Consider the following 22,609-nt stretch of genomic DNA (forward strand, 5'->3'; position numbering starts at 1 on the left):
ATGGTTGTAAGCCACCATGTGGTTGCTGGGAATTGAACTCATGACCTTTGGAAGAGCAGGCGGTGCTCTTAACCACTGAGCCATCTCTCCAGCCCCGATTATAAATAATTTTGATAATCAATTAAAAAGCATAACTATTTCTAATTAACTGGTTTGATTTTAATTTTACGTTTATTATTTGTGTGTTTATGTGTTGGTGCACATGGGCAACAATGTCTGGGGGGTTGGTAGTGGGGGTACAGGGGACCACTCTCTGGAATCAGTTCTCTCCTTCCTCTGTATGGGTCTCATGGGTTGAACCCAGCTCATCAGTCTCATGTAGCAGGCATCTTTACCCACTGAGTAGTCTTGCCACCCTGTAGCAGGGTTTTCAAAAAATTGTTTTTACTTAATTTTTCAAGGCAAGGTATTGCTGTGTGGTGCAGGCTTTGGGAGTCAAGGGATACCCCTGCAGCTACAGGTGTGTGCTTCCCCTCCCAGCTAAAATATTTTAACTTTTTTCCTTTTTTCTTTGACACCATGTCCAGTTAATTATTTTTTTGTGTATGTGTATGGTTGGGGTGTGTGTGTGTGTGTGTGTGTGTGTGTGTGTGTGTGTGTGTGAGAGAGAGAGAGAGAGAGAGAGAGAGAGAGAGAGAGAGAGAGAGAGAGAGAGAGAACTTGTGTTCCTGGAGACCAGAGGTCAGTGTTACTGTTTCCCCTGATTGCTCTCCCCATTATTTTCATGAACAAGAGCTCACTGGATCTGTGGTCCATCACTTGGCTCCATTGACTGATCGGTGAGCTCTAGAAATCTGCCTGTGGACAACCCCCTCCCCATTACAGATGTAAGCTCCTGCCCAGTTTTTATGTGGGTGCTAGGGAGCCAGGCTCAGGAGGTCCTTAGAAACCATCCTTTCCCAGTACTCTTTTTTTTTTTTTTTTGGTTTTTCGAGACAGGGTTTCTCTGTGGCTTTGGTGCCTATCCTGGAACTAGCTCTTGTAGACCAGGCTGGTCTCGAACTCACAGAGATCCGCCTGCCTCTGCCTCCCGAGTGCTGGGATTAAAGGCGTGCGCCACCACCGCCCGGCTCCCAGTACTCTTAAAAAGGGTTTTGGTGCTGTTTAACACCTGGCACTTATTGACACAGTCTTGTAATTCCTCTTGGAGAAGCTGAGGCAGGAGTACCACTGAAAGTTCAAGGCCAGCCTGGGTTACACAGTGAGACCTTGTTTCAAAAAAGCAAAACAAGCTGGGTGGTGGTGCCCTTAATACTAGCAGTTAATACTAGCACTCGGGAGGCAGAGACAGGTGGATCTCTGTGAGTTCGAGGCCAGCCTGGTCTACAAGAGCTAGTTCCAGGACAGGCTCCAAAGCTACAGAGAAACCCTGTATCAAAAAACCAAATCAAACAAAACCAAACAAAACAAAAAACCAAAAGGAAAAAAAAACTGAGGATGTAACTTTAGTGGGAGACCTCTTACCCAGGTTCAACCCTAGCACCAAACAAAACCCCCCAGGGAAGCCAAAGATGGTGGCCAAGCCTTAATCCCATCACTAGTAAGGCAGAGGCAGGTGGGCAGTCTCTGAATTAATAAGCTGCCTGGGCTACTAACAGTGCAGGCCAGCCAGGATGACATAGTGAGGGTCTGTCTCAGAAAATAAAAACCAACCAACCAACCAAAAAACCCAAACCAACCAAATGAAATAACTAGGAGCAGTGCGGTTTAGCAGTTTCTTTTGGGGCTGTCCCCTGCCATGTGATGTCTCCAACTGGGGTCTCTGGATGCTCCTCCCGGTCTCTCCTGTATGCTCTCAGTCAGCTAACGAAGGTGATGTGCCCTATGGCAGCTTTGTCACACACTCATATTATTGTCCTGGAGCAGAACCTAAGCTAGAGGAAAACAGTATCTGAGCCTCAAAGAGATTCAAGAGCAGAAAGATGGAGACGGCTCTGGGCTGTGTGTGATGTGTGTCTCTGAGAAGACTGTTTCACAGGTCTCTAGGGGACAGTGTTCAATTGTTCAGCAAATGTTTGCCAAGCACTCTCTGGATGAGACATTGTTAGGGCTGCTGAGGCTGAAGCAGTGAACAAAATAAACCAAACCCTGCTCTCTCCGAGTAAACAGATGCTAATCGAGATGGAGCTGTTTGGCACCATATTCTGATGCTTACTGCGGAAGGGCAAATGCTTCCCGAGAGGCAATCCCGGTAGGCTGCAGCTGACCGAGGCTAGACCCAGCTAGAGGGTCACTGGCTTTGAGGCAGACTGAAGATGAAGCATTATTTGCTCAGCCACGGCCTGTGGTTACTGCTTTATTTTCAGGTCAAGGGTTGAAGTACTTCTTCTCTCCTCTTCCCTTTTTTCCTCCTCCCCTACCTGCTCAACATAGCATCTCATTGTCTAGGTCAGACTGTCCTGGGACTTAGGATGCTGCTGCCTCAGCCTCCAGAGTGCTCTGATTGCAGGAGTGTGTCACCACACCGAGCTCAAGGGCTTTTTGAAAAATTTGTAGAACCCAGTGACTGTCACCTTTCCTAATGCTGTGATCCTTTAATACAATTCCTTATGTTGTGGTGACCCCAGTCATCAAATTATTTTCATTGCTACTGTTATGAATCATAATGTAAATATCTGACATGTAGGATATCTGATACGTGACCTCTGTTAAAGGTTGGTTTGACCCCCAAAGAGGTCATGACACCCAGATTGAGGCTGCTGGTCTAGAGCCTGTAAGATGGGTCAGCGGGTGAAGGGTTTTCCCATCAGGTCTCATGATGAGAGTTTGATGCTTGGGCCTCACGTGATGGAAGATGAGACCTTTGTGCCATGGTGTGTGTGCAAATCAAATCAAATGTTGATGAATATCTTGGAAAATCCCCCATCTTTTGGGTCTTTTGGGGGACAGGGTCCCACGTAACCCACACTGCTCCTGAACGACCTGTGCAGCCACTGATGACCTTGAACTACTACTGGTCTTCCATCTCCCAGAAGTTGAGATTTGGGATTCCAAGAATGAACACTGTGCTAAGTATTAAGCCTTTATTGTTATATATTTCTTTGTGGGTTTTTTTTTTTTTTTTTTTGAGACTGGTTTCTCTGTATAGACCTGGCTGTCCTGGTACTCGCTCTGTAGACCAGGGTGACTTTGAACTCACAGAGATCCACCTGCCTCTGCCTCCTGAGTGCTGGGATTAAAGGCTGTACCACAATTGCCCAACCTTTATAGGCTTATTTTGTTTTATGTGCATAAGGATATTTTTAACTTAAATTTTGTTTCATGTACATGGGTATTTTGCCTGCTTGTATGTCTGTGTACCACTTGGCATGTCTGGAGCCTGCTGAGGCTGGAAGAGGGTGTCAGTTCCTATGGACCTTGATTTGCAGGCTCTAAACTCTTGTCATCCATTCAGGTTTTCTGCAGTCTGTGCTAGTTCAGCTGACTTTATATCTCTTCATTTGAGAAAATAATTCAAATAACACATTTAACAATTGTGAGGAAGCTGGATGGTAGTGATACACGCCTTTAATTCCAGCACTGGGGAGGCAGAGGCAGGCGGATCTGAGTCTGAGGTCAGCCTGATCTACAGAGTGAGTTCCAGGATGGCCAAGGCAAGAATCCCTGTCTTGAAAAATCCATAACCAAAACAAACCGAAGAAAAATCCAAAAGCCCTGTAAAGAATAGCATTAAAAGTAACTCTTTTTGGAGATATGCAAGTTTTGAGCTTGTGTCCTTTGGGCCATACAATGGCTCAGTGGGCGAAGGTGTCATGTGGATGCTTGCAGTCGAGCGTGCATCCTATGCTTGAGCAACAGATGCTCTTAACCGCTGAGCCATCTCCAGCTCGCTTGATTTTTTTCTTTTTAATAGCCTTAATCTTTTTTTAGAAATCACGCCTTCCTTAGTCCCGGTTTTAAACATGCTCCCTTCTGGGCAAAATACAAGATTTTCAGATCTTTCTACTTCATTTTTTAAAGTCCCCAGTTCTCATTAAACTTGTGGAGGAGCAGCCGGCGACAGTCGTGTCACAGCCTGGGTGCTGGCTGCCCGGAAGCCCTCACCATGTTAGGTAGTTCTCCTTCATTGAGAGTTTTAATACAGTCTCCCTATGTATCTCAGGCAGACCACAGAAATGCTCTGCCTCAGGCTCTAAGAGATGGGATTGCAGGCATGCTCTGCAGCCTCCGGCTGATCTGAGTTTCTTGCAGATACTTCATACCGTAGTTTAATTAAAACTCCTCCAGCACCCTTCCCTCATATGTGCGTGTGCGTGCGTGCGTGCGTGTGTGTGTTTGTGTGTGTGTGTGTTGAAGCCTGTAGAAGCAAAAGGTTGAGATCCATTCAGTTATTTTCGTTTATGGCTCTGTATTATTATTATTATTATTATTATTAATTATTATTATTTTGAGCCAATTTCACATTGAATCTGGAGATAGCCATTTTGGTTGACCAGAGAAACTTTGGAAACCACCATTCTCCAGCTTCTCACTGCTGGGATAGAGATATAAGCTGCTATGACCGTTTGGGCTCCAACAGTTACCCCCACGTTCCCACAATCTGGCACATGCCTCCTGCCTGGCTGCCTTGCTTGCTTGAAGAAATCTCTTGTATTCTCAGTTTACAGAGTTTTATCTTCATGTAAATAGCCAGGCCTGAAATCTACACTTTCTGATACTTCTTCTTACCTCACTTCTAAAGAATGGCCAAGTTCTGCTGTTGTGTCCTTTCTCTTCCATGTCTTCATTGCCAGGGTGGTATTTGTCCCACCTTCGTGCTATGGTGCCTAGTGGCCGTCTGTCCCAGTTACTCCCCTGTGTGTACACTTCATTAGTCTTTTCCTTGCCTTTCTAAGCAAGTCCAGACCTCAGGGTGGTAAGCGATTTTGTCTCAGCCTGCCTGCCCTGACTCGTGGCTCAGCTCATCTGGACACACTTGCCTTTGTTGGGGAAGCAGTGTGAGTTCCTGCAGACCCACCTACCTGCCTCTCTGGCAGTGCATTTCCGTCCTTCACCCTGACAGCTTTCTGTGTCTTGGATAAAGATACCCAATCAGATGTAAGCATAGCTCAGGCTCTTGAACGTGCTAGTTGTTCACAGTTGTCCCTGGGAGGGGTTAAATACGACATTAATCCTCAGTGTAAGAGAGCCCAGTAGTGAAGAAGGCGAGATGCTGCTGTCCGCACACTGCCTTGCGTCTCCGGGAAGTGGAGACCATGGTAAGACAGCACAGCCTCCTGAACAAGCCATGGGATTTTGTTCAGGGATTCATGAGTCCTCTTCTGAGGCTTGGAATGGAAAGATGCCTGAGTCACAGCATCAGAAAGAAAGCTGAGTCATGCTCTGACTCCCTCCATCTTGTCACAGCTGCTGTGGCACTCTGATGGCCTCCCCCCTTATCCTTCCACCCTGCTTTTGGACAGCTTGGCTCATTCTGCTCCATGTCCATCACAAGCAGCTGAGCATGGCTTTTTAGTTTATGTATATGTAATATGAACTCTAGTTGGTCTTAATAATAAAAACCCAGTGTCAGATACAGGGTTAATGCTGAAGATAAGAGAAGCAGAGAGGGCAGCCACTAGAGCGTTCTTTACCTCTGCAATGCTCAGACTGAAGGGGCGATCCTGTCCTTAGACTGCATCTCTAGACTCCATCTGTCTCCACCAAACCCCGAACTGCTATGAGCTCCTGTCTCCTCCCGTGTTATATTTCTCTCTCTGCTCAGCCATATTGCTCCTGTCTCCACCTCCCTAGTGCTGGGATTAAAGGCAAGAAATCCCAAGTGCTGGAATCACCATTGTGTGAGCTCTGTTTCTTTTAGACAGATTAAGTCTTGTGTAACCCAGGGTGGCCCTGAACTCACAGAGCTCTTTCTGCCTTCCAAGGAGGAACTAAAAGTTTGCCACCACTGCCTGGCTTCTAGTGGCTTAGCTCTGCATTCTGATCTTCAGGCAAGCTTTATTTGTTAAAACATAAGCAAAATATCACTACATATATATATGTATGTGTATGTATGTGTGTGTGTGTGTGTGTGTGTTTGCTGGAATACATTTGCACCATATGCATACCTGCAGAATCAGAAGAAGGCATCCTGTTCCCTGGAACTGGAGTTTTGGGTGGTTGTGAGTCACCATGTGGGTGCTGGGAATTGAACCTGGGTCCTCTGTAAAAGCAGTAAGTGCTCTTAACCACTAAGCCATCTCTCCAGCCCCATCAACTCTCAACTTTTTATTCTGAAAATCTTCATAGCTACAGTTAGGTTGAATAGATTGGAATTATCAGCTGTTATTTTTTTTTTTTTTACCTTTTCTCTCAGTTTATAAATTTGTGTACACACACTCACCCCCCCCCCCCCCCCCCCACACACACACTTGTGCTGAAGTGTTTGCAGGTTTGGTGCGCCATAGAGATGGCGGGACATGGGCAGTGGTGGTTGAAGGCCTCATGGAGAAGGTAATACAAGAGACAGAACCAGAAGGGTGCCGAGCAGTCCCATGGATTGGAGCATGTTAGGGGAGAAGGGGCAGCTGGCAGGAAGTGTTCCTGGCACCAGGTGTGTTGAAGGAACAAGACTAGTTCTTTGTGTGCGCAAACTCCCTTCCTTAGGGGCTGGGGACTGCATTCCTCGTACACTGATGGCACGTTGTGGCAGTTCTAGGAATCACTTCTGGGTTGGGTAGAGTTCACCATGACTTCTTTCCTTTGCCTGAAGAGTTAATAGTGTTTCCCAGTGGGAGTTGCCTTGGCACCCTGGGTCTCAGCAGGAAAGCAGGATAGAGCTTAGCAATGTCCAAATGTTTCCAAGCTTTAGTGATGCATTGGGAAAAATGATGGTTTTCATTTTTGTCATTAGAAACAGTGAAAGAAGAAATGAAAAACCCAAAAACTCGCCACCTTGCCACTTATATGTTATGTGAGATTTGCACTAATAGTAGTTTCTGCTGCATGGTAAATGTGTATCCTCTTAAATGTAAAGAAATTAGTACATGACTGTAGCCACTTGCCTTTCAGTTCAGCTTCTTAAAATCCTTAGTAAGCGTGAAAAGCATAGAATACACTCCATTCAAAATATACCCCATTTTAAACCCCAGTCACCGAGTGCAGTTAAGAGGAAGAAGTCACTGATACAGCAAAGTCCCCCCATAGTCCTTTGTAGTCCTCTGTAGCCCCCTGTAGTCCTCTGTAGCCCTCCATAGTCCCCCAGTCCTCATAGTCCCCATAATCCTCCATAGCCCCCCATAGTCCTCCAAAGTCCTCCAGAGTCCCCCATAGCCCCCCACTCTCCCCATAGTCCCCCATAGTCCCCATAGTCCCCCATAGTCCCCATAGTCCCCCATAGTCCCCATAGTCCCCCATAGTCCCCCACAGTCCCCATAGTCCCCATAGTCTCCCATAGTCCCGTAGGAGTGTCTGTTGTCTTGTGCCATAAAAGGGAGAGGTGAGAAGTCACAGTCCGCCTTTAGACTCACTCAGTTGCCTTTGCCCTCGAGGTGTGTCCCCGAGCACATCACTGATGGGAGGTGGGCTCCTCAGCCAAGAAATGGTAATGAAATGTGCTGTCTCTGGCTCCAGCCGTGTCTGGCTCAGTTCACTGTCCCTGTACTGTCTTGTGTTAGGATCTCCAGTGCCCTCCATGTGCCTGCTGCTGACATTGTAACTGGAAAGGTTACCGTCCTATGATTGCTTTCCTCTCGTCAAGAACAGGGGAGGGATAGGTCTGCATTGAGACCTGCAAGGTCTTGTGTGTGAAGTATGTTTTTAGAAGGAGGCCATTGCGGAGTAAGACTTGAAAGTGGTGTCTCTCTGTGTTGGAATTTACTTTTTAAATTTTTCGTTGAAAAGCAAGGCTTGTAGGGGGTGGACGCTCCCACCCCCTCCACAAGCTATTAAAAATAAGAGGAACAGTTTGATCCATCCGGTCCTAGCCTGTCTGACCTGACATCAGTGGCCTTCCCCACGATTTGGAGGAGGGGGCTGGGAAGTAGAGCTTCGGGAGGAGCCACTAGGGGAAAGCCCTGCTGTAATGCCATTTAAAAATGCGAAGTGAGACAGGGCCGGCAGAAAGCTCTAGTAATGTGGCTCCCGCACAGCTGCGAAACTGCAGCACAGTTCCCTTGCCGTGCTTTCAGCTTTTCGCTTCGTGATGTACAAAGAAAGAAATCTTTCACAAAGGAGCTAAGTTTTACTCAGGAGGCAGAGGCAGGCAGATCTCTGTGAGTTCAAGGCCAGTCTGGTCTACAGATCCAGGACAGCCAGGGCTACACAGAAAAATGCTGTCTCCAAAACCAAGAAAAAGGCGGACTTAAGTTTACCAAAGATGTCCAGGCCGGTGTGCTTACTGGGTAACGGGAAGGAGTTCAGCAGTTCTCTGGAGTGCTGGGGTGATTATCGTGTATATCCTGCTATCTCCAGCTGCATGTGGGGTGAGTGTGGGCGTGGGGAGGAGAGGTGTGTGCAGATGCCCTCCCAGACCAGAAGAGGTTGTCGGATCCCTGGAGCTGGAAGATGGTTGTGATCTCCCAGACATGGTGCTGTGGACTGAACTCGGGTCCTCTGGGAGCAGCAGGTGCTCTTAACTGCTAAGCCATATCCAGACTTTATGTGACAGTGGTGAGGTGACATTGCCCCCTTCCTCCCTCTGCCCTCCCCTGGTGCTGGGAATTAACCTGGGCTACCCAGGCAGATGCTCTTCCCTGACCTACATCTCCTGCCGACATCTTCACCAGCAAGATAAGCCCTTCTGCCTTCTCTTGGGCAAAGCCATCCTCTTGAGACTCTCTTAGCTGTTCTTGGTGTCCCAAGCTGCTAAACATCTTCCAAACTTCCAGCATTGTGGAAGCCCGTGGAGGGCGTTAACTTGAGAGTGTTGTGGTGGGCAGCTCAAAGAGATGTCTCGGCTCCATGCTTCTCCCTTGCCAGTAGAGCTTTAAGAATGGGCGTGGGTGTGGCATTTTTCTATTTTGAAGTCTAGATTTAATCCCCTGCCTCTCTCTCTGTCTCTCCCTGTGTGTGACATAAAAACAAGAAGGGGAACTATCAAGAAGCAAGTTAATGGGGCTCGATAACTGACTTAGTGCTTGAGTACTTGTTGCACTTCCAGAGGACCAGGGTCATCCCTGACGCCACTCTGGGGCTCCCACTTGATCATAACTCTAGCTCCAGGGGGCCTGACACCTTTCGCCTCCTCAGGTGTCTGCACTCAGATGTATATACCCAAACACAGGCACGCAGACACACACACACTCTTACACATAATCAAAAAATAAATTGGAGGGGACACTGGAGAGATGGCTTGGTAGTTAAGAACATAGGCTGCTACATCTCAGCACCCATGGATGGCTAACAACCACCTGCAACTTCAGTCCCAAGGGATCCAGTTTACTCTTCTAACGTCCATGGGCACCTGACACACATGCATGCTGCATAGACAAACATACATGCAGGCAAAGAACTCATACAGAAAAAAATTGATAAACCTAAAACATTGCTTTAAAAAAAGGAAGGAGGGAAGATTGGGGGGTATGATGAGCAAAATGCAGTGATATGAATAAAGAGTCAATGAAAATATTATTTTGTATAAATAATAATTTAAAAGAGACGGAGAGTGGGCAAGACAGTTGTCACAGTGTTTGTTCACTCGTGTCCTTTGTGGACGGCTCTGTTTCTAAACTCTTCACAGCCCACAGTGTGTGTCACAAGGTCTGGACTCTGTCCTTCCTCACGCTTTGCTGCGGGTTCGTTAGTGGAGGGGACTCAGGCAGGGAAATCAGGATAGAGGAGATCTGTCCAGTGAGTCAGGACCTGACTTTGTAGTTTGCTTTGAGATGGTTCTAAGTTACCCAGGCTGGTCGTGGTTTTGCAGTCCTCCTGTGTTAGCCTCTTTAGTAGCTCAGATTACAGGCCAGTGTCACTGTGCCCCGTTTATGAGCACACTTTTAAAAAGTCAAGTGTTGCAAATTTCAGTATCAGGCAGTAAATGCAGTGTTTCTAGGACATATTTTAGTTTATATTCAATTGAAAACCATAAACTCTCAACCAGTAGCCTTTCTAGTGGGCTTTGAAAGGTGTCTTTTAATCTTACTATGTTTATTTTGTATGTGTGTGTGTATCTTATGTATGTGTGTGCAGGTTTGTCTGTGTACCATGTGCACACCCACAGAAGCCAGAAGAAGGCATCAGGTCTCCTGAAACTGCAGTTCAAGATGGTTGTGAGCTGCCGTGTGGGTTCTGGGAACCAAACCTGGGTCCTCTGGAAAAGCAGCCAGCGCTCTAAACAGCTGTGCCTTTTCTTCAGCCACGCTTGGAAAGAATCATAAAAATTGTATCTGTATTTTAACATGGAAGTTATAAAAATAATGTGAATGTCCATGATGTCTTTACACCTATTGTAAGTATACACCACAGGATATTTCTATTCGTCTGGTTTTGAGATGGGTTCAGGTCTCACTCGATAACCAGGCTAGCCTTCAACTCTCGATGTTCTTTTTTTTTTTTTTTTTAAAGATTTATTTATTATGTATACAGGGTTCTGTCTGCATGTATGCTTGCAGGCCAGAAGAGGGCACCAGACCTCATTACAGATGTCTGTGAGCCACCATGTGGTTGCCGGGAATTGAACTCAGGACCTTTGGAAGAGCAACCAGTGCTCTTAACCTCTGAGTCAGCTCTCCAGCCCACTCTCGGTTTTCTTGCCTCAGCTTTCTTTCCTTTCCTTTCCTTTCCTTTCCTTTCCTTTCCTTTCCTTTCCCTTTCTTTCTTTCTTTCTTTCTTTCTTTTTTTTTTTTTAAAAACAACTTATATATCTAATTTTGGGGGAAGGGGTACAGTATCCACTTGGTGGTCAGGGGACAACTTGTAGGAGTTAGATGTTTTCTTGTACTGTGTGTGTGTGTGTCCCAGGGTTGAACTTGAGTTGTCAGGCTTGGTGGAAAGTGCCCTGATTGGCTGAGCAACTTCCTAGCCTCTGCCTCCAGTAGTAGACTGTTGAGATTATAGGTGTGAGCCCTGCCAGGCAGCCAGCCAGGTTTTTGTTTTTGTATGAGTACTTTAATACAGTTTTTCTATAATTAAGACAATCTTCTACACAACCCAAATGCAACCAGTGAATAAGGTGAATTAATTACATTAATGTGTTATTACCATGTAATTATAATTCATTAAGGTTTTTGGTTTTATTTTGGTTTTTGTTTTTTCAAGACGGGGTTTTCTGTAGCTTTGGGAGCCTGTCCTGGAACTAACTTTGTAGACCAGGCTGGCCTCTAACTCACAGAGATTCACCTGCCTCTGCCTCCTGAGTGCAGGGAATAAAGGTGTATGCCACCACCGCTTGGCTTTATTTATTTATTTATTGTTTTAAAGCCCCCTCTTCCTGTCTTGAAGCTCACGTCTACCTCTCCCCATTCTCAGCCCATCTTACCAGGAATAATCATTATCTTCACACATATTAATAGCTTGGTTTTTCTAGTTTGTAAATGTCATATATCTGGAATCATACAATCTCTGCTTTTGTTTTGCTTTGTTTTACATATGGTTTCTTTTGTTTGATATCCTATGTAAGCATCACCCATGCTGTTCTGTAGAGTATTGGCTAATTTGATTGTTGCTTTAACTTAAACGCAGTGGCTGTACCTTAATCTACAGCTATTTCAGCCACAATTATAGTTTCTGTTCCTTCAGGCACCAGCTCTGCTGTAACTGCTAGGGGTAGGTTTAACTAAATCTCTGTCATTCTATTTAAATAAGACTCAAATTCAAAGGCTGGGTGAAAACCTGCTAGCTCAGAGAGGTTGAGTAGCAACTAGTTGACCTTCTCTCCTGCTGGCGTAGATCCAAGAGATTGTCCTTCTGTTCTGCCAAAAACAAACAAGCAAACAAAATAAAACAAAGCAAAAACTCAAAAAACACATGCTTCTCCAACTCCCTCCTTCCTACTTCTGGCGTTTCTCTTCTTTTCTGATGGTCTGTGATTACTTTCTGTCAACTAGTTGCTAACTCAGTCTGTTGGCCCAAAATTAATTTTATTTAATTAATGGAAATGCAAATTCAGGGTTCACAGTTTGATCAAATATTTCCCAACATTCTGTTACTCTATAGATTTGAGTGCAGCAATAAGCTATGGTTAATTTATCTTCTTTTGAATATCTTTCTGCTATTATTGGTTCTAATTCATTTATATTATTTTATTTCAATTATTTTTTTGAGACAATGTTTCACTATGTATCATTGATTGATCTGCAGCTCACTGTGTGGATGGACAGGCTGGCATTAAACTCATAGATATCTGCTTGCCTCTGCCTCCCAAGTGTCGGTCCCTTTGTAGTTTATGCCAGTCTTGAACTCACAGTCCTGCCAATTCCCCGAGTGTTTAGTACTATGTATTCTTTTGCACTGCACGTCGATTTTGTCTGTACTTAGCATCGATATGATTTTTGTCTCTTTTTAACAATATAGTATAATAACTATTTTGCTAACATTCGCATTGTTTTGCTTTGTAAGCCTGGAGATAGTTACTTGAGGTGATCTGTGTCAGTCTTGTGCCAGTATCTTAGCACCTCCGTGAAGATTTAATGTGTAAATCCCAGAAGTGGTTCTTATGCACACTGAGGGACAACTGTACCACCTTGACAGGTCAAACACTGACTTGGAAAACTGCAGAGATGGGTTCAATAGCTCTGTTTCTCGCTGAGGAGACGGTGACACTGGGGGCTGACTTGTGCTGACCAGATTCACAGGCTACAGCGCTTAGCCATGGGGCTTCCAGCACTTGGGTTTTGTTATGGACCTAATGAACCACGCTTCTTGAAGACCCTCACATGCATTACTGCTCCTCAGTCAAGTCCTTCTGTGCCTTCATCAGTGCAGATTCCATGAACCATCGTCACTCCCACTCACTTGTCCCCCTTTCTCTGAGCAACCTCATTGTGTGGCATCACTTGCCTGGGGCTGAGTCTGTCTTGCCCACAATGCCTCTGTGAAGCTCTGGCTGGAGACAGGGACGCAGCATGTTGGTTGGCCTCATTGGTTTCATCTTGATCAGGACACTGATCTCAGGTGCTCAGCTGCTGACTTTATGCCATCGTGTCCTCTGTCTCCATAGCACCTTCCTGTTCCTCTTTCCACGCCCAGTTCTCAGCTGATGCCCCTGTTTTGTGTTTTACCAAGAAGAGAAAGGAGGTTGGAAGGGGATTTCCCCAGCTTCTTCTGCAGCTGCATCTCCTGCCCTCTTACCTGTTGCTGTGCGGAGCCGTGTGCTGCTGTGCAGGGCCACTGCTCAGGAGACAGTGACTCATTTACTCTCCATATATGCGGTCCTGGTTCAGGCGCTGCCCTGCTGCCTTCATCCCCATCTTTCCCATCCAGATGCAGCTTCACTACCCTCTTCCTTGTCTTTATAAACAAACCATCAGGAGCCTGTCTGTGTTCTGCTTCTCCGCGCTGTTGATCTGCTCTTCTTTATAGCAGGAATTTGTACTTCCTGCTCCACATACTGCTCCCTTCTTAAACCCACTCTGATCAGCCTATATTATACTCTACCTTACATCATAATAGCTCTTGCTGGGACGGGGGCGGGGCGATAGCTCAGTTGGTAGAGTGCTCACCTACCATTCACCAAGCTCTGTGCTCAATCCCTAACGTGGCATAGGCAGGTGTGTCGTCGTTGTCCTCTAATCCCAGCACTCTGGAAGTAGAGGCAGAAAGATCACAAATACATGGTCATCCTTGGCTTCACAATGAGTTTAGGGTCAGCCTGGGCTACCTGAGACTGGCCCAAAATAAAGGCTGTCCATAAAATAACAAACTGATGATTGCTTTCACTAGCTACTTCCTTTGAAGATGTCCAGACAAGTCCAAGATGGTCCCCAGAATAAAAAAGAATGTCTTTGTGTCCGCAGTGTTTCTGAGGGACTTTGTGACCACCTTGTACTTCCTTGACATTTTTAGTTAGTAAATACAAAACAGAAAGTTACAAGTTTTCATTTTCACAGAAGCAGATACTTACCCTTTCCAGATAGCAGAGATGTTGCTCTGAAGTTTCAGCTTCCGCTTCTTTTAGGTCTCTTCCAAGTGGTTTTATTTACTGTTGACATTTCCATTTCCTGGAGGCTCCTCTTTACCTCCTTCTCACATTCAATTAGTACCTGCTAAGGCTTTGGCAGTGAACAGTGTTGTAAAACTGCTTTTGTTTGTTTTGTAAAACTTAAAAAAAAGATTTAGTCTTATTTTTCTGTATTTGTGTTTGTGCACTTGAGCGTAGGTACCTGTGGAGCCAGAAGAAGGCAGTAGATCTCCCGGAGCTGGAGTTCCAGGCAGTTGTAAATTACCCAGTGTTGGTGCTGGGAAGCGAATTCTGGTCTTCTGCCAGGGCAGCAAGTACTCTTAACACTGAGACAAATCTCCAGCCTTAAAACTTGTTTTGAGCTGAGTATGGACATTTGTTGACACGTGCTTGTAACTTGGGAGGCAGAGACAGTTAGTCAGAAGTTTAGTTAAATAATGAGTTTGTGGTCATCCTAGACTACATGAGAGCTGTTGCAAACACCGAAACAAAATACTGATTTTGGGCATGCGCAACCTTTTAGTGAAGACATAACAGGTACAGCACGTGTAGTAGCAGCAGCCAAAGCCATAAAGCAGTGACCTGAGCTATGGTGATGAGGTGCACTGGTAGCATGCAGTGATGGAATGCTTTGTGAGCACGGAAGTACTGGTTGCTGTAAAGGCAATGGCAGAATCTGTGATCACAGCAACACGGAAAGATAACTGTGCTTGAAGTTAGTGTATCAAGTCACTATGAGATGAGCCAAATAAAATATGACTAAAGAAATCAGAGCTCCTTGGTGAGTGGGGACTGTTCATATCAGTGTTTATAGTAATGTCTTTACATTTTTAAAAAAAGGATTTGTTTTTGAGGCTGGAGTGATAGCTAGGTGGTTCAGATCCCTAGCTCTCTTCCAGAGGATCTGGGTCCAATTCCAGCACCCACATAGTGGCTTAAAGCCATCTGTAACTACACTCTCAGCAGATCAGTCTTCTGGCCTCCAAGGGCTCTCACTGCCCTAAGTGGTACAATGGCATACATGTAGACAAAACACCCATTCACACAAAATAGTAAAATATAATAAAATTTTAAGTATTTATTTTTACTTTTAATTATGTGTGTTTTTCTGTGTGCTTTTGCTCAAGTGTGCAGTGGTGGGGGAGGCCAGATCAGGGGGAATCCTCTGGGACTGGAGTCCCGACAGTTTTGAGTCATCCATCGTGGGTGCAGGGAACCAAATTCAAGGCCTGTCTAAGAGCAGTGCACATTCTTAACCACAGAGCCATCTCTACAGCCCCTTCATTAATACCAAAGTCAATAGACATCAAAACTTAGCATACTTTAATTTCAAGATGAAGTTTTTATCTCAATTTTCAAAGAAAATTATTCTTTGAGCTGGGACTGACTTAAGAGCAGGGTGCTTGCCTAGAATGTGGAAGGCCCTGTGGTCCAACCCCATCACTGCAAGCAAACAAAGCAAAAGGAAAATTGGGACTGGGAGGTTTCTCAGTGGATAAAGCCCTTGCTCTGTAAGCTTGAGGCCAGAGTCCAATCTCCAGTGTCTAGATAAAGCCTGGTGGTTGTGGTAGCTCTCATGCAGCTTGGGAGGAGGAGACGGGGTAGGGGTTGCTGGAGACCTGAATGCAGGCCCTCATGCTTGGTCAAGCAAGAACTTTCTCAATTGTGCTGTCTCTCTATCTCCGTGGTTCTCAGGGTTGCAACCTCTTTGAGAGTAGTGCAAGCCTTCCACAGGGTGGCATATCAGAGATTTACGTTACAATTCATAGCAGGTGCAAAATTACAGTGATGAAGCAGCTACGAAAATAGTTTGATGGTCGGGGGTCACCACAGCACGAGGAACGGACTTAAAGGGCCGCAGTGTTAGGAAGGTTGGGAACCACTGTTCGAGTTCTCCTAATCTTGTTTTCAGATGATTTAATCCAGTTAAGGAAACCTAAGCTAGTCACTATGGGAGATGCTCAGGTTTAGGGTGAAGGCAGTGGCTGGCATGTCTGCAGCACAGGCAGCAGGAGGAGCTGCTCCGTTTGGGGCAGAGGACTCAGGACATTTCCTTGGTCTGACAGTGATAAAAGGAGCAGGAGTCGTACTGCGTGAGAGTGACACACATCCTAGGTTCAAGTGAGTTTGTCCTTGTTACCTTTTGCTGTACTCCTGGTAGGAGTGTGTCCAGGGTCTGGCTTCTTTCTGTGATGCCCGCTCACATCCAGCAGTTGTACTGGTGCATAGCCCATGGAGCTGCCCAGCCGCCAGGTGAGGGGTGGTGGAGGTTTGTGAACCTCTCGCCTAGTTGTCAGCCACTGAAAGGGAAGCGTGGCTGTGATCCGCTCTGTGTATGTATTCTCAGTCCTTGGTCGGGGAAGAATAGCAGGCTATATTTTCTTTTTGATCATATGAAAAACAGCAAAAAAAAGCAGCCTAAATATTTTGCTCTTGAAGCAAATAATAAAATTTATGTCTTAACTTTTGTTTCTTTCTCCTTTTGAATGAAATTGACTTTTATTTTAATTCTTTTAGATTTATTTTTATTTTGTGTATGAGTGTCTTATATCTTTTTGTTTGTTTTTTTTGTTTCGTTTTGTTTTTTTGAGGCAGAGTTTCTCTGTAGCTTTGGAGCCTGTCCTGGAACTTGCTCTGTAGACCAGGCTGTGGGCTTTCTTCACTGAGCCTTGTCTTTGCTGCCCAAGCTTGAACCCACATAAAGCCAGACGCAGTAGTGTGTGCTTTTATTCCCAGTGCTTGTGAAGGGTACAGTAAAGAAACTGCCTGGATGACCACTCTATTAGGGGAAGATTTATTTTGTGAGTAAGAGAAAAAATAGCCAGGGCATCTGGAGGAGTGCCGAGCAGAGAGAAGAAAGCAGCCTGGACATGGGCAGGGCTAGGGAAGTGGGAGAACAGGGGTGGGGTGGGAGACAGCAACAGACCGGGCATAGCCAGAGTAGCAAGAGAGTGTGGGGCGGACAAATCATACAGATTACATGAGGCCAAGTAGCTGGATGGGAGGGACTCCTTTTGGGGATAGAAAACCCGTCTCATCAGTTCCTCAGGAGCACTGACTTTTTATTTAACCACCAGAAATCCTGTAGGTCAGTTTGAGCTTATTTCTAGACATACAGGGGTGCGAAGTAGGGGGTGAAGGGTTGCGGTGGCTGAGACTTAACAGATGCCCTGGAGGAAGGGAGGGCAGCTAGCATGCTCAGTGCAGTGGGGAACAAGACCCAGGTTATACTAGGAGAAGGTGAGGGCTATGGCTTGGGATTGTCCTCTGACCTGCACAGCAAGCACAAACCAAACCTAGAGTACTAGCTTTGCCTTGTTACTTTTCTCAGTATATTGGTTTCGAGGACTGCTGTGCTGCTAAGCCTGGGAATGGTTGTTGATGGCCTTTATTTAGTACATGGATGTCATTGTTCTTACAGGTAGTTGTGTTTCTGCTTTTAGTTACAGAATGTCCTCTCTCTTTCCCTTTTGTAGATTCGCCGGAGGCGCCTGGCACGACTTGCTGGTGGACAGACCTCCCAACCAAGCACCCCGCTTACGTCTCCCCAGAGGGAGAACCCTCCAGGACCTCCAATACCTGCATCAGCCCCAGGCCCTTCCCAGAGTCTTGGTCTCAATGTCCACAGCATGACCCCAGCTACCTCCCCCATAGGTGCAGCAGGTGAGCCTCAGCCTCCGACCTGGAAGCAGTTGTACCTCTGATGTCATCATCCCTATGTTACCACACAAGTTACCACACAATTTAAAACAGTCAGTGGCCTAAAGGTCACTGCTGAGTATTTCACTGTTTCAGTTCATTTTGATAGTGACCTGTGAAGACTTGCAAACTCATTCCTCCCCCACCCCCTCCCAGCTCTACCAGCAGGCTCAGGTCTGGCCTTAGGAGGTGGCCAAGACTGAATTTGACTCTGCTGGTTTTGTGAATTTGGTTGATGTGTCTCTCCTCCACCCCATTCCTCCTCTCTAATAGCATGTGCTTTACCCCAGTCCTCTGTCATGTCTTAAAGTTCTCTAGGGGCTGGGGAGAGAGCTTGGTGGGTGATTCCTGCATACGTGTGAGGACCCATATTCTTATTCTCTGCACCTTTTTAAAAACTGGTTCGGAGACTCATGTCTGTAACCCTAACATTGAGTAGGTAGGGACTTTTAAGACTCATGGCTGGCCAGTCTAGTCAGTAGGTAAATTCCAGATTCAGTGGGAGGCCCTGGCTCAAAAAAAATATGAGAAAGACAGCCATCATCAACTTTGGGTTCTTTTTGAGGCAGGGTTTCTCTGTGTAGCGCTGGCTGTCCTGGAACTCAGTCTGTAGACCAGGCTGGCCTCAAACTCATAGGGATCTACCTGTGTCCTTCCTCCTGAGTGCTGGAATTAAAGGTGAGCGCCACCACCACGTGGGTCCATCACCAACTTTTGACTCATGCTCGTGGGCATGCGCACACACGCAGAAACAAACAAAAAATTGTTTACAAATTCAAGATTGAAATAATGGTCAAATGGTGACACTCTTGTCTTTGGGCTGCATTGGCACAGACTTTTCCTCTAAATTACATTGGATGCCAGATGTGCTGTGGATGGCAGAGCACTTGCCAGCATGTGTGAGGCTCAGGGTTCAATCCCCAGCTCTACAGGAATCAGCTCCACCTATATATTTGTAGCTGTCTCCTGGGGAACTGCTTAACTCTGGTACAATTTCTTTTCTTTAAAACAAATGAGCTCCCAGGCGATGTTCAGGGTCTTTTCCTTCTCAGGGAAAGATGATATCCACTCACGCATGTGCCTTCTATCAAACATGGTAATCTCGTAGATTTTGCAGTTATGGAGAAGACGCAAATGTGCTGTGCAAGCTGTGAGTGTCGTTTATAATATCTGATGTCCAGCTCTCACTCCAGCTCTGAGCTCTGCCATAGCCGTCCAGACAGCCCCCTTTCTCTTGAAACCTATGAGCATTTGCAGTTTCTGTCGCCTTGGGTCTTTAACCCTCAGTGGCTGCTTCTCGGTGTGGATAAAAGCCTGTCCATCATTCTTGCAGTGTGATAACAGGAAGAACCCCTGTGTGAGCACGTGGGCTGAGTAGCTGTGGCAGTTTGCAGATAAGCATTCAGGATTCCAGGACTAAGTTGTCTTTTCCTTGGGAAATGTGCTCACAACTGTACTGCCTCCTTGCTGTGATCGGGCCATCCCTGCAGTTCTGGAATTTGTTTTTCTTGCTAGGTTGTAGCACAGTTGTGGTTAAGTCCGTTCCCCACCTGCTTTCTGCCTCCTGCCTTGGAGCAAGGCTGGAGAAGAGCTCACACAGCCACGTGGTCTGGCCATCTCATTTAGAATCCATGATCACAAGTTTAAGTAGACCCAGCATGTCCAGGCAGCTATGCCATGTTTCTCTGTTCTGTTCACTTTTCCACTCTCTACCAAGTGTGTAACACATCATTCTCCGTGCACACTCTCAGTGTGTGGAGGAAACACACATGCAGAAGGGAGCATGTATAAGCTTTGTCATGGCTTCCATGTGGCTTCCTATTCTTGTTAGGACACACTGTGCTGCCTCATCAATGCCTGTACCTATGATACCATGTCCTATCACCGCGCAAAGCCTCGCTTCCCATGGCTCCTTTTCTTTCCAGTCTGGGGAGGTTTTGTACTCCAGGTGAGCTTTCACTAGCTGTGCTGAGACATTGCAAGCGTGTGCGCAGTGTGGTGCTTCTCCCTTCGACACCGGTGAAATGGAGCGCATTTCTCCCATTTCCCTGCAGCTCCCACACATCTTCAGTCTTCTGGAGCAAGTCCTGGGCCTCCATCTTTTGCTCTCGCACCCTGTGCAGACCTGAATGAGTGTGGGGTGGGAGCTCTGCTGAGTCTGTTTATTTCTGTCAGCCTCACTTGGTGGCTTCACCCTCTCTGCTTTGAAACACTCTTGGCTTTCAGAAGACCATCTTGTCCTGGTCCCCATCCTCTCTGTTCTTTTTCAGTTCCTAGCAGGATTCCTTTCCCTCCTCTGATGTCTGCCAGCAGGATGCCAGGGTTCACTGTTTAAACTCTTGGTCTCTTTATCTGTGTTTATTCATTTAATTGATCTCATCTTGTTTCTTGCCTTTAATTATTCCTTCCGATTTGATAACTCCTTAGTTTACATTTCCAGCTCAGACCTGTGTCTTGAACTTTAGATGCTAGTGACCCATTTGACTTCACTTTCATGTCTAACCAGCATCTCATCATTCAAACGTTAGAAGTGATTTCTGTGTGTTCTCATGTGTGCATGTACAGGTATATGTGCACATGCCTATTCCTGTGTGTGGAGGCCAGAAATGGATGTCAGCTGTCCCACCTTTATGAGAACTTACTGAACCAGAGCTTGTGAATTTGGCTAAACTGCCTGGCCAGCAACCCTGAGGTCTTCCTCAGCTCTGGAATTGCGGCTGCGCACTGCTTCCCCTAGCTTTATGAGGGTCCTGGAGATCTGAACTCAGGTTCCCCTGCATGCACGGCAAGCATTCCCAGCTCTTGAGCATCGAGTTTAGGGGTTGGGAGATGACTTAGCAGGTAAATGTGCTTGCTAAGCAGACTTGATGACCTGAGATCAAACTCCAGAACCCATATAAAATTGGAAGGAAAGAACTACTTCACAGGGTGATCCTTTGACCTCCCTCCCCCCAATCATAATAAAGTCGTTTTGATATTTTCTCATATCTTACCCCAGACCTACAAACTAGAAAATTAAAATTAGGCCTGGCAAGACAGCTCAGCAAGTATAGGTGCTTGCTGCCAAGCCTGACAGCCTGAACTTATTAGTCTTAGTCCCCTGGACCTACATGGTGGTACGAGAGAGCCCATCTCAGCAAGTTGTCCTTTGACCTACTACTACTACTACTACTACTACTACTACTACTACTACTACTACTGCTACTACAACACACACACACACACACACACGCACGCACACACACGCACGCACACACACGCACGCACACACACACGCAGTAGCAGCCACCCCCCCACTCTGCAAATAAATGAAGGTGATTTTTAAAAAGAAGAAATAAAACCCAAACCAATGAAAGAAGATGAGAAAGAAAGTGTCCCTTTCTCAGGAAACTTGTCTTTGGCCGCTCTCTGAAACCGCACACGTTCTAATGTAGCACTATTCTCGGCTCTCGCCTCCATTCTGCTTTTCCACCTTGAGTTTTCTTGTTTTGATTTTGAGACATAGTATTGTCGTATAACACAGGCTGTCTTCAATGTTGGGATCCACCTGCTTTTACCTCCTTAGTGCTTGCTTTCCATGCCCATAGGACCATGTCTGGCTGTGTGCCCTGCCTTGTCTGCCTCCCCTGATGGTGTAGAAACTCCCTGGGTCAGGAAGTTGTGTTCGCTTTCGCTCACTTTTGTGTCCCCAGTGCTTCACCAGAGCCTGGCATAGAATTTAAGATGGGGTGAATTAGTGAATGAATCACCAGAGGAAATGACCAAACAACATGGGCTTATGTAGCTTAAATAAATTCCCAGAAATTATGACAGTTGTCATTTTAAAAATGAAGAGTTGCCAGGTATGGTATGCCTTTAAACCCAGCACTTGGAAAAAGGGGCAGATATGTCTCTAAGAATTCATGGCTAGCCTGGTCTACATAATGTGTTCCAGGCCAACCAAGGCCATATAGTGAAACCCTGTCTCAAATATAAATAAGTTTAAAATAAAGAAAAGCTGACTGGTTTTGGTGGTGCATGCCTTTAATACCCATAGTCACACACACCCCATACACACATACCCATACTCACAATCACCCTGTACACACATACCCATACTCACACACTCACCCTATACACACATAGCATACTCAGACACACATACCCAGACACACTCACCCTATACATACACACACATATACCCATACTTGTACACACACACCCTATACACACACAGGTGAATAAACAGATAAAATTTTAAGAATGAAAATGAAAAATTGGAAGAGGCTAAGGCAGGAGGATCGTGAATTCACAGCCACCCTGGACGGTATGGTGAGACCGTCTCAGAAAGAAGAGGGAAGTTGCCCTGTGGAAGTGATCTCTTGTGTATATCCCCTGCCAACCTGAAAACTGGTCTAGAACCAGAGTTCTGGTATACAGCTGTGAAGGAGAGATTTGCATTTCAGAACAAAGAAATGTTTTCCCCTTTAGAGCTAAGTCTGTAGGTCTGCGAGAGAGCACTTCCCAGCATGTGCACGATCCTGCGTTCCAGCAGCCCAGACACAACACGCGTGAACAGAAAGCTCCACTGGTGTTAGCCAGCTCACTGTGGCTGTAAACAAGAAGTGTTCACGCCCTTGCTTCCTCCTTTTCTCTGCTGCTTATTTCTTTATTTAAGATTTCGTTTATTGAGAATTGGTTTCACTATGTAGTCCTGGGTAGCCTAGAACTTGAAGAGTAGATCGGGCTGGCCTTGAATGTACGGAGACCCTCCTGCCTCTGTCTCCTGAGTGCTAGGATTAAAAGTGTGGTTGTGCCAACAAACCTGACAAGATTATTTTATTTTAAATCATGTATGTATGTATGCGTGTCTGTGTGTGAATATGTGCACGTGTG

General features: G+C 45.9%; 1 protein-coding gene across 2 annotated transcripts in view; it reads left to right on the forward strand.

Annotated features, from left to right (window-relative positions):
• The window catches only part of Ube4b (ubiquitination factor E4B), a 114,201-nt gene that overhangs the window by 18,343 nt on the left and 73,249 nt on the right, over nucleotides 1-22,609 (forward strand). For both annotated transcript variants that reach the window (XM_038332464.1, XM_038332463.1), the window contains exon 2: nucleotides 17,512-17,698. In XM_038332464.1, the coding sequence (XP_038188392.1) occupies nucleotides 17,512-17,698 (187 nt within the window). The remainder of the gene's footprint in view (nucleotides 1-17,511; nucleotides 17,699-22,609) is intronic.

The sequence above is a fragment of the Arvicola amphibius genome, chromosome 6 (assembly GCF_903992535.2).
Source record: "Arvicola amphibius chromosome 6, mArvAmp1.2, whole genome shotgun sequence".
NCBI lineage: Eukaryota > Metazoa > Chordata > Mammalia > Rodentia > Cricetidae > Arvicola > Arvicola amphibius.